The sequence below is a fragment of the Cynoglossus semilaevis genome, chromosome 20 (assembly GCF_000523025.1).
Source record: "Cynoglossus semilaevis isolate Cse_v1.0 chromosome 20, Cse_v1.0, whole genome shotgun sequence".
In the NCBI taxonomy this organism is placed as follows: domain Eukaryota; kingdom Metazoa; phylum Chordata; class Actinopteri; order Pleuronectiformes; family Cynoglossidae; genus Cynoglossus; species Cynoglossus semilaevis.
In genome coordinates, this window is record NC_024326.1 from 11,178,314 (window position 1) to 11,189,349 (window position 11,036).

Here is an 11,036-nt window from a genome sequence, read left to right on the forward strand (position 1 = left end):
GATGGCTCTGTGCGATACATCTTGTCCGGTGAGGGGGCAGGCTCCGTTTTCATCATTGATGAGACAACAGGTGACCTTCATGCTGCCAAGAGACTGGACCGTGAGAAGAAGTCCCAGTACGTCTTACGTGCGAGGGTCATCGAGCGCCGCACAAACCGGTCACTGGAAGCAGAGTCAGAGTTCATTATCAAAGTCCAGGATGTCAATGACAATGCCCCGACCTTTCCTGGAGGACCCTACTCTGCCTCAGTTCCTGAGATGTGTGACGTTGGTAAGACAGGAACATTTTAGAGGCAGATTTACTTTTTCTGTGTACATGTGACCACTGCAAACCCTGTGAGAAGCTGCCCCAAAGATACGTGCATCACTATTAATTTAAAATAAAAAAAGGAAAGTATATAAGGGAATAATTAAATTTATTCGACTGTTGCTGTGTAATGTTTTTAAAACGGTTCTAGGATGATTCCACATCCTTAACTTGGTTGGAACCATCTTCTACTGAACTAGGACACTCTTGTAAAACAGACTTTTATTCTCAGTGAGGTTTCCCTTGTTAGATACACTTCTGAATGATATGAAACTCAGTTTAAATGGTCAGTGCAAATCACACATCATCAATTTGTGTTTTTCTTTACGCCTTTGCAGGAACATCAGCTTTCCACATAACGGCCTCTGATGCAGATGACCCAAGCTACGGTAACAGTGCCAAAATACTTTACAGCATCCTGGAAGGAGAGCCCTATTTTTCTGTCGACGCCAAGACAGGTAAAACTGTTGTGTTTAATTTAACAGCCACCCAGGGAAAGTTTAAAATGGAAAGTTCGAGTAAATGCCTGAAAAAACCATATTGAACACATTTGTCAGTGTACACTGGAGCTAAATCAGCGGCACAGTTGGAACTTTAAATACTTGGACAGTCTCCATCTGCTCCACTTCTTATTCAACTTTTTGGTGAGGGAGCAGGTGGAGTAAAGGGTTTTTAATTCATCACTCAGATGTTTTTAGGAGCACCTGCTTCTTTCTGCTTATTCCAAACATGGTTTCTTAGAAGAAGAACAGCAGTACTGTGAAATGGAAAATACTGAGGTTCAGCTGTAGCATGAACTAAGTATTAGATTGTTTTTTAATAGGTGCATAAGAAAATTGAGGTCAACATCCATTAAATTTTTAATTTTTCAACTCCCCTCAATCACTCACTCACTCACCCCTGGTCCAGACACGTGCCTCTCTTCTGGTCACTTTTTGTGGTACAGGTGCATAATGTGTGCTGGCTGCTCTGTGTCTCTGCGGTCAGTCTAATAAGGCCAGATGGCTCTCTGCTTTGTAATCCTGTGAAGCGAGTAATGCAGTGGAGCAGAGCCCCCAGGCTCAACACTCCCTTCAACTCATGTGGGAGAAAAGTGTGTGTGTGTGTGTGTTTGTGTGTATTTCTATGCGTGTGTGTATGCCACTTTTCTCCTTCCTAATGTGTAAATGTTCTTGATGGTTTTTTTCAGGATTATATCAACTATTCCATCTGTTTCTATTCTTTAAAAAAAACTCCCTTTACAGCTCCAGCTAAAATACAAGGGAATATATACAGTATCTCCAAGGTCATCAGTAATTATACACATTATCCACTCAAAAAGGAATACAGTTAAACATATGGCCTAAAATGTTTTTAGTAATAAACTTAAGCATATAATACTGGTTCTGAAATTGTACCTTTTTAATAATAATGCTAAAAACCAAATATAATACTGTTTCAATTTAATTAAATTAATTAAATCTAATTAAAACTTTTTATAATATAAGAACTTAAACTATTACTACTTATACAATATTTATTGCTATATTTTAGTTATACGTGGTTCGAGCAGAGCTACCTATAACAGGGAAAATACATTTTTCTGTTTGAAACACAACCTAATTAAACAATACTGTGCACTTGAAGACTTGATTAGAAACAACCTCTGTTGTTTGTCCCCCGTTCACCTTAGGTGTCATCCGTACAGCCGTGTCTAACTTGGATCGTGAGACCAGGGATCATTATGCCGTAGTGATCCAGGCCAAAGACATGGCTGGCTCTGTGGGAGGACTGTCTGGATCCACTACTGTTAACATCAATATTACTGATGTCAATGACAATCCTCCCAAGTTCACACAGAGTGAGTGACTGTTGTTCTTAACTGAATTTCTCAGTTTATTACCTTACATTCAAAACTTAAAACAATACATGAACTCTATTTCTTTTATGTAAAAGTTTCATTGTCCTCTCTTACCTTAGATCAGGGATGAAAATCCTAGCAGCAGTGCAGGCAGGTGCTTGTCTTGTCCTGAGGTATAAACAGGAAATGACATCATAATGTGTAAATCTGTATAATTCTGTCAGATGACTGCAATCAAACTGCTGAAGTGTTCGCGAGTTCTTTAGTGATAAAACTGATGTGTTGAAAGTTGAAGGCCTGGAGATCAAACCAGAGGTGACAGTAGTATTTTGTGCCTCTTTTATAAGGATGGTGACCTTGTATTACTGCACATACTTTTTTAATTTCCTCTGCGATTATGAGTTACCTTAAATCACCTGAACAGCTTTATGGCTTGAGCATGGTGTATCTGCAAAAGAGGTTGGCACCATTATCAGCAAAAATTTTAATATAATTTAAAAGTGCTACGTCAGTAGAAAGGATCACCAACCAGTGATAAAGTGCTCAGTGGAACATTATTTATGTTTGCTCATCAGGGATGTGAATCACAATGGCATTAACATGTGGAAAACTGGGTTTTGTTTCAATTTGATTATTGGATGTATTGTACTGTACATAACCCTTTAATTTAAGAATAAATTTAGAAATTAAAGCTTTAGTTGAATAGTTATGTATAATTGAATAATTATATACTGTTATATTTAATATGTTCCAATGTGTGAGTTATGTAACGTTGTAAAGTCGTGTGTGTTTATCTTTGAACATGCATGAGCCAATGGTTTGGAACATGGAAATATTATAGTTGTACTGTTGAAGTACAACTATTAGAGTCAGATTAATGTCTGCCCTGAGGACACAGTACTGCACTTTTTTTATACTTAGCAGTACTATTAAAGGTTTTTGTTTGGTACACAGTTCATCTTTCTTTGGCATTATTTCACATTAAAAGTATTTTCACACATTCCAAGTGGAATGCCAGTAGTTTTCCTAAATGGCAATTAACATTCTGGTATTATTGTTATTATTATTACAAATGGCAGCAGGGGGCAGGTATTAGTTTGTCCCCATGGAGCTACTCCCCTGATTTAATTGTGCATTCGGAACGGGTCGTCCTGAAAACAGAACAATCCACCACTGAGCACAGAAATTTGTAGCTGCAAACCCAGGCTTTTTAAACATCAACCACACGGGCAGGTGCATAATGGCCCCACAGTGGTTTAGTTTAGCTATAATGGTACAAAATGGGGGAATTGTCTGGGAAACTAATGGTAACCAGTTGTACCATACCACTGATTAACAACTCGCAGTTTGATCACGTTCAACGTGCAGATAAACGTTTTTTTTTTTTTACAATCTCACATTGCGCACATACAAGGAAATACTGGCTGAAACAGACTATTGTCCAGAAAGCTTAAGCAGAAACAAGATTTAACAAATAATACTTTTGAATACTGTAATACTGTTGTTGCAGAGAGTTACCAGCTGTATGTACCTGAGCTTGCTGCAGTTGGGAAAACAGTGGGTCGAATCAGAGCCAGTGATGAAGACGAAGGCCAGAATGCAGAAATGACCTACAGCATAACGAATGCAGATGCAGCAGCCATCTTTGCCATAACCACAGATGACGATGGCAGGGAGGGGATCATTTCTCTAAAGCAGGTAGGAAACACAACATAAGAGTCACTATGTGTGGGTATAATAGAATGTTTGGCCCATTGACCTTTGGTGTAAGCTGTACATGCTCTGTTCTTTCCTTCCATTAGTGCCATTAGTTGAGAGGGAATAAAGGGTGTAGTTAGTTTTGATGACCCGTCAAGTTAAACGCCCAGTTAGAGTTAGATACGTTAGATAATAATGCAGCTGCAAACATTGGCATTTCAAGTTTCATTCAAGCATTTCAGTGCTGATTGCGTGGCAAACTGGAACAGACAAGATAGGATGACAGCTCTTTAGTCAGCCTGTGCCTTCATCAAGTCTTTCACCAGTGCCTGTGCAATAAGATTCTCAGACGTTGTCCTGAAGGATTCAAGGATGACAGAAAGATTACTGGTTAGTGGTTAAAGCTCAGCTGTGAGGCACAAGAGAACAAAGCTGACAGTTAAGGGTGCAGGGTTAATATATGTAAAGCAGAAACCTTAGAGATGAAATTAGTTCTGTAAATAATTTAAAACAAAAGCCTTTCTCTCCTCTGTGCATTAACGTTATATTCATAAAAGGCAGAGCACTCCTGGGGCAGAAAACATCACTTATCATTTACAGATATACTTTTACTGCACCACGTACTGTATGTACTTTAAAAGATAGCGCATTACACATTTTACTATCCAGCTATTAAATATTAGTAATTATCCATTTCAAATCTGTAATGCACTCAATATCTAGTAAAAATCAAGTATTTCTTTAATATCATAGTTTCTGTTCAATCATTTTTCACGATCTTTCCTCTTTTTCCTTTGGCCTAAAAAGTCACCTCTTACAGGTAATGTTGAGGTTAGATAGAGGTCAAAAGAGCAGAACATTATTTTTTTTTCTATCCACAGCCTTTGAACTACGAGAAAAAGAAAGTACACACACTCAACATTGAAGGCTACAACACTCACATAGACTCACGTTTCTTCCACCTCGGACCGTTTAAAGATTTTACATCGCTACGTGTCATTGTTGGAGATGTGGACGAGCCTCCTGTCTTTTCTATGGATTACTACATAATGGATGTGTATGAGAACTCACCTGTTGGTACCCAGGTCGGCACTGTCACAGCTATGGATCCAGATAGCACCAACAGCCCTTTAAGGTAAGAATAACAGACCATTGCGTTGGCTTATTTGCTGTTTTGAGCATGTCAAAGTCTTGAAATACATGCTTTGCAGTTGCAAAATTCATCTAAAACAGTGGTCATAAACACTTGTGCTCTGTACCACAGGTACTTCTTGAACAATGAAGACAGACCCCTGTATTTTACAATTGGAGTAAACAGCGGCATTGTCAGAACGACTAAGGTCCTCGACCGAGAGGAAAAGTCGTGGCATAACATCACAGTGACGGCTGCAGAAGTCGGTAAGTTCACTGTCACAGCAAACACCACACTGTTACTAATAACTGCATATAAAGACAGTAGCTCACAAATAGCATCCGTTTCTAAAAGTGCCCCATTAACATATATTTACATTCTGTCATAGTTTAAATCAGCAGTTGCCAAACTTTTTCTGCAGCACCCCTGTTGTAGGTTAGACTAACGTCAAGGCCCTACGTCCACTGTTTCTCCAAAACTCAAAATGTAAAAAGACACAAAAACCCCTGGCAGTGAAGCAGGAAACATAGTGGTGTACATGTGGTCGGGTGTATAAGAGCAAAAACAAGTGATTTACAACTGTAAATACTGTTCTCAAATAGAACTGAAAGATAGAAACTCACCACAGTGAACGTAAGCTCAAAGAATCTAAGAACTAACTGTTATGATTATTTGCAGATAATCCACATATGGTGAGCCATGTCATTGTCACGATTCAGGTTCTGGATGTCAACGACAACATTCCCTTCATCTATGGAGGCAACAGTGCTGTTACAGTGTGTTCAAGCACCAAAAATGGACAGGTACGAAACTAACGCTTTAGCTCTACAGCTTCTCAAGGCTTGATGCTAATGTGTGTTGTTGTTGATTGCAAACTCAATTATTATTTATTATATTTCAATTATACCATTGTTAAAAATATATAGATATATATTTGCATGTACATTAAGTATACCACATTATCTCTATGGTATGTATATGTATATCTAAGCAGAACTATTATAATATAATTATAAGGATGTGAAGTGAACGGGTTTATAAATAGTTTCAATTTCTTTACTAGAGATGAATTATAGGTTATTAGCATTGCAGTGCAGTTGCTCTGTCATTATCATGATGATGCTCCACTCCCAAAGCACAACATTTGTAAAACACAATGTTTCAAAACTGCTGATGTACAAGTTTTATTTTGCTTTGAATCTTAATGCACTGTTTTGGATGGTGCATTTGTTTTTCTGCCTCGTAGGAGTACAATGAACACTTAATGAATACTTCATTGAAACACCAGTATTTACCTTAATCTTAGAGTGACTTTACAGTTCCAGAGAATCTTCAAACACAGCCTCAGGGTTAAAGCAGGCTCGTGGTGACGCTTTCTTTTCTTGGTAGTCAGTCTCAGAGTTGCTGCTCATATTGTCACTGCAAACAAATGAAAACATATCCATCAGAACCAGACGTGCTTATCTCTCCAACACTTAAACTCAAAAACAAAGTAAAGCACTTAACACACACACACACACACACAGTACTCTTATGTTGATCTGTAGCCTTTCTCTGTGTCTGACACCATCAGTGAGGGATTCATCAGCTGAGCTGCAGACTATGCAGCTTCTTGGACCCATAAATTATTCAAACTGTGAAGCACACTGATGGCTCTGTACTCAGCCAGAAAGCAGCTGAGGCTATTATATTAAGGCTAAATGTTAGCCTGCCTTCTCAGCACCCTCTGTGTGTGTAGAAAAGAAAATGACAAAACTGTTTTGAGCAAAGACTATCTGCATGTCAGTCATAATACACTCACGTTTATTTATTATACATACAGAACTTGCTTTTTTAACCCCACTTGCTGCTGCCTCTCACTATTACCCAACAAACACTGAAGACCTGAGATTGAACATGCATTGTAATAATTAGGTTTGGTTTGAGGCAGCAGAAACGCTGCAGCAGTGTAGTTTCACTGAAGGAAAGGTTCATAAGGCTCATCAATTTGTTTGCTGCCACGACTGAGTACCCTACTACAGTCACATAATTGTTTCTAAAATGATGAGACAAGCTGCTCAGGTTGTGGGCTCTTTCTTTACAGTAGTGCTTATTTGCATTATGTATTTTCAGGTAGTTCAGACCATCCGAGCGGCAGACCTGGACAACTTTGCAAACGGGAAGTTCTCCTTTTATGTGCCTACTGAGAACCAGTTCAATTCAAGTTTTATGGTGAAGGACAACGGAGGTAAGGTTTCCATGATGACATATTAAGCCTTCAGCCTTTAGGCTGAACACTGGATAATTAAAAAAATTAAAGATTTTACTAAAAAAAGATGTACTTTATTTGAAAAGAACATAAATATTGTTGCTATAGTTACAGTATATGGTCTTTTGTGACAATGTGGTTTCAAACACAGCGAAAGTGAAAAACAACCTGGCTGTGAAAAAAAGTTGTTTTTTGTTTGATAAGGTTTTTAAAGTTTTATATTAATTTAAAACAGATTAATTACTGGGAATGACTGAATAATAAAACTATGCATCCACCCTAGTCCAAACATAATCCCACACATTTAACCTGCACGCCCTAAATTTTCTGATTAATCACTAATGTGTCACTAATACAACACACAGGTTGCAATTATAGCAGCCTTAAGCAACATGTCCTACAGACAACATTGCACAATGATGTTGAACTGGGGTTACGTAAAATGTTATTCTTGGTTCTGACCATTGTTTCCTCTCAGATCATGCGCTCATGGTGTCACTTTAGTAGGAAATTGATCAGACGTGATTTATTATTAGTCTGTTTTTTGTTTTTTTTTTACCAAAGCAGTTCACATGTGGACTGATGATTCCAGAAAATGTAGAATCTCTTTGTGGGCTGTAACCTGTAGACTATAGACTGGCTGACAGTTATCCCAGTGTGCTGCATCTTTACCTACAGTGTCACAGGTATACAAGTCTGCCTCCTCTCCTTTCACTACGATCTGCTTTAATGTCTAAGAGAAATCACTGCACTGTTGCCTTGGTTACTCAGCACCTGTGTTTTTCATTATTTATATTTTATTCTCCTTATATATTTTTTCTTCTTCTTTTTTATTTTATATATCTTGATTAAGTCTTGATGTTTGACATCATCTGAGCTGTGATTCCTCAGTGGTTTCCTTTATGTGGCCACACCCAGCGCAATCTATGAAAGCTAAATATATTTTTGTAAAATTTGTATTTTCTTTTTCCTCAGTCTCTGTTTTGTCGTTTGTCCCTCCTGTGTTTTGCAAGTGATTTCTGAGTTGACCAGAAAAAGATGCAGGACTGAGGAGAGTTGAAAGGAGTCTCGCTAATGAGGCTCACTGACATTTTAGCTAAAGGGGGGGGTTACCTGCCAGTAAGTGCAGACAAATGTTAATGCTGTTGTTTACGTTAGCTTGTACAGAATATACAAGCTTACCTCGGCAGACCTCGGCAGAAGCCCAGCTCCATCATTAGAGACCCGTCTTACCCTGGACTCCCCCTTTCCTCCCTCCTCCCCTCTGTAAGACATTTCACCTTAATCAAAACAAAACCCAACAGACTAAATGAAAGCTTTACCCACAGCCTGTCAAATGCACCTCACTCTGTCTAATAATTACACATTTGCTGCATATATCCCTCCCCTCCGTTCCTTCTTTATCCATCTAACCCAGTGTCTTAATGTAGTCTATAACTGTTTTCTTTGCAGACAGTACTGCCAGTATCATATCCCGTCGCCCTGAGGGCTTTGGCCAGTATCGAGACCAGTTCTTTAATTTGGTGATGGTGGTGGCAGATGGTGGCGAGCCCTCGCTGAGCAGCACCACCACACTCTTCTTGAGAGTTTGTGATTGTCAGAAGAACCCCCGGGGTCGCAGCAGCAACACCTGTCAGAGCCAGGCCTTCTTGTCCTCTGCTGGCCTCAGCACTGGGGCCTTTGTGGCCATAATGTTGTGCATTCTCATTCTATTAGGTAAGCATTTATAAAAAATACTGTAAATTGAACATGTATTTATCCAGTTACTACAAGTTTAACAATTAAAATAGTTTAGCAACTCGCCTGGGGAGCAGTGTGGGGGGATGGTGCCAAGCTCAGAGCACCTCAGTGGTAACTTGGCAGCTGGAGGACCCTAGTCTGCTTCCTTAACCACTAAGCCACCACTGCCCCAATTTTTTACTTACTTATTTATTTTATTTTTTAAGGAAGCTATGTGTTTTATCTAACTCTAAAGTTAGATAAAATACTAATACAAAATACAGTACTACTATAGAGAACAATTACTTATAATAACAACCATAACTGGACATTTTGGGGAAAGTATATAATTAAAAAGAGTTAACAAGGTGGAGGTGGTTTGGTGATCAGCATGAAAAGTAACACACAGGTAGATGAGTGAGGTGTGGACACAGGGATAGGGTGTGACGCACCAGGAAAGAGAAACAAAGGTACAATAGAAGTAAAGACGTAACTGAACCTGAGGAGCTGGAAGTCGTAGTTCTCTGTTCATGATGCCAACTCTTCTTCTGCTTTTTCCCCTCTAGCCATAGTACTTTTGTTCACACTACTACGAAATAAAAAAACACAAAAAGAGACATTGATTCTGTCAGAAGAGGACATCAGAGAAAATGTGGTCACATATGACGATGAGGGAGGTGGCGAAGCAGACACGGAGGCCTTTGACATTGCTGCCCTCCGAAATCCTAAAGCATCGCAGCCTCGTTGGCAGCATCACACCTACCTCGACCATGGAGCAAACGTACATGAGGAGGAAGAGGAGGGGGTGGAGGTGGAACTCAATGATGAGGGGTTTGTGGTGATGAGAAGAAGAAAAAAACCCGACCATGTGGAATATGGAAACTACAGCCCAGAGTCAGAGCCAGCCTGGTTTATCATCAACTGCACTCCACAAGAGATTAGCCAATCAGCACCTTCTCATCTGCTGGAGGATCTTGATGTAATCCAGCAGATTCTCCAGCACAAGGTGTCTGAGGTGGACTCTGACACACGAGGCCCGCCTTATGACTCACTTCAGACATATGCCTATGAAGGCCTTGGGTCCTTGGCAGGGTCAATCAGTTCCTTAGGCCTGAATTCAGCAGTGCCAGAATTTAACTGTGCTGATTTAGATGACTGGATGCCAGACATTCAGTTATTGGACGAAACAGCTGCAGATTAGACAACAACAGGATGAAAGATTACTTTTCCACTTTTAAAAGGATTGTCAACATTTGAAAGTATTTATAGGTGATGCACAACTACTGCTGCAAGACCTGGCCATCAGGAACCACCGTATGTCACAAGGTTTACTTTGTGGGTAAGCCATTTGTTGTACGTGAAGAAAAGGTGTATCATGTTTTTCATTGGCAGTGTCCTGCAGTGAAGAACACAATAATAAAAATGTGACGCTTTCAGAGAAAGTGGTTTTCTCTCTCTCTGCTCCTGAGGTGAATGAGGTGTGATTTAAAATGATTCCTGCAAATAAATAACAGATGAATTGAACTAAGAATATTACCTTTCAATTTTCTAAAATCTGACTAAATCACATATTACACAGATGTTTACAAGATAAATAACAAAACATTTCCATTATTTTTTAACATTTACCAATGTACCAGTTGCACTTCATTTGTCAAAACTTTTGTCAACATTAAACCACACTGTCTCTACCCACAAAACTGACCACTAACAATAATTCAGCTGCCATATGTCCTTTCAGCCTCTGACGTGGTGCAGGGTACTCTGTAAGTCGACACAGATGACAGACTAAAACTCAACATCCTGGTCTCTTTCCATCGTTTGTGCCAACTTTGTTGATTTACAAAAATACATGGCTCTTTGTATTTCACTATACAGTTTCTGTATCTTTTCAGAATTAATATAAAATAATAAGCCAAATGAACTGTGAATGATGAAAAAAAAAAAGCCTATTTTCCCTGCTGTATATTTTTAACAGTGAATAAAAAATGGTTTCAAACAAGTTGTTTGACCGATTATGTGATGATTTAGTTGCTGGTTCAATTTACATGTGGTTGTTTTAAGACGTAGGGATGTAAACATACGGATCAGC

General features: G+C 39.1%; 1 protein-coding gene across 1 annotated transcript; it reads left to right on the forward strand.

Annotated features, from left to right (window-relative positions):
- The first annotated feature begins 219 nt into the window (after positions 1-219).
- Positions 220-10,145, forward strand: LOC103396577 (cadherin-18). The gene is made up of 9 exons (XM_025052444.1): positions 220-765; positions 1,980-2,147; positions 3,658-3,845; positions 4,727-4,980; positions 5,110-5,243; positions 5,656-5,780; positions 7,090-7,204; positions 8,678-8,941; positions 9,511-10,145. The coding sequence occupies exons 1-9, from the start codon at positions 591-593 to the stop codon at positions 10,143-10,145; spliced, it is 2,058 nt and encodes a 685-aa protein (XP_024908212.1). The 5' UTR covers positions 220-590.
- The last annotated feature ends 891 nt before the right edge of the window (positions 10,146-11,036 follow it).

Excerpts from the sequence above, each read along its gene's own strand:
- LOC103396577 (XM_025052444.1), top strand. The coding sequence starts at position 591 with ATGGTCAGTGCAAATCACACATCATCAATTTGTGTTTTTCTTTACGCC. Across the intron at positions 4,981-5,109 it reads AGCACCAACAGCCCTTTAAG|GTACTTCTTGAACAATGAAG; the intron begins GTAAGAATAACA and ends TCTGTACCACAG. Across the intron at positions 5,781-7,089 it reads CAAGCACCAAAAATGGACAG|GTAGTTCAGACCATCCGAGC; the intron begins GTACGAAACTAA and ends ATGTATTTTCAG.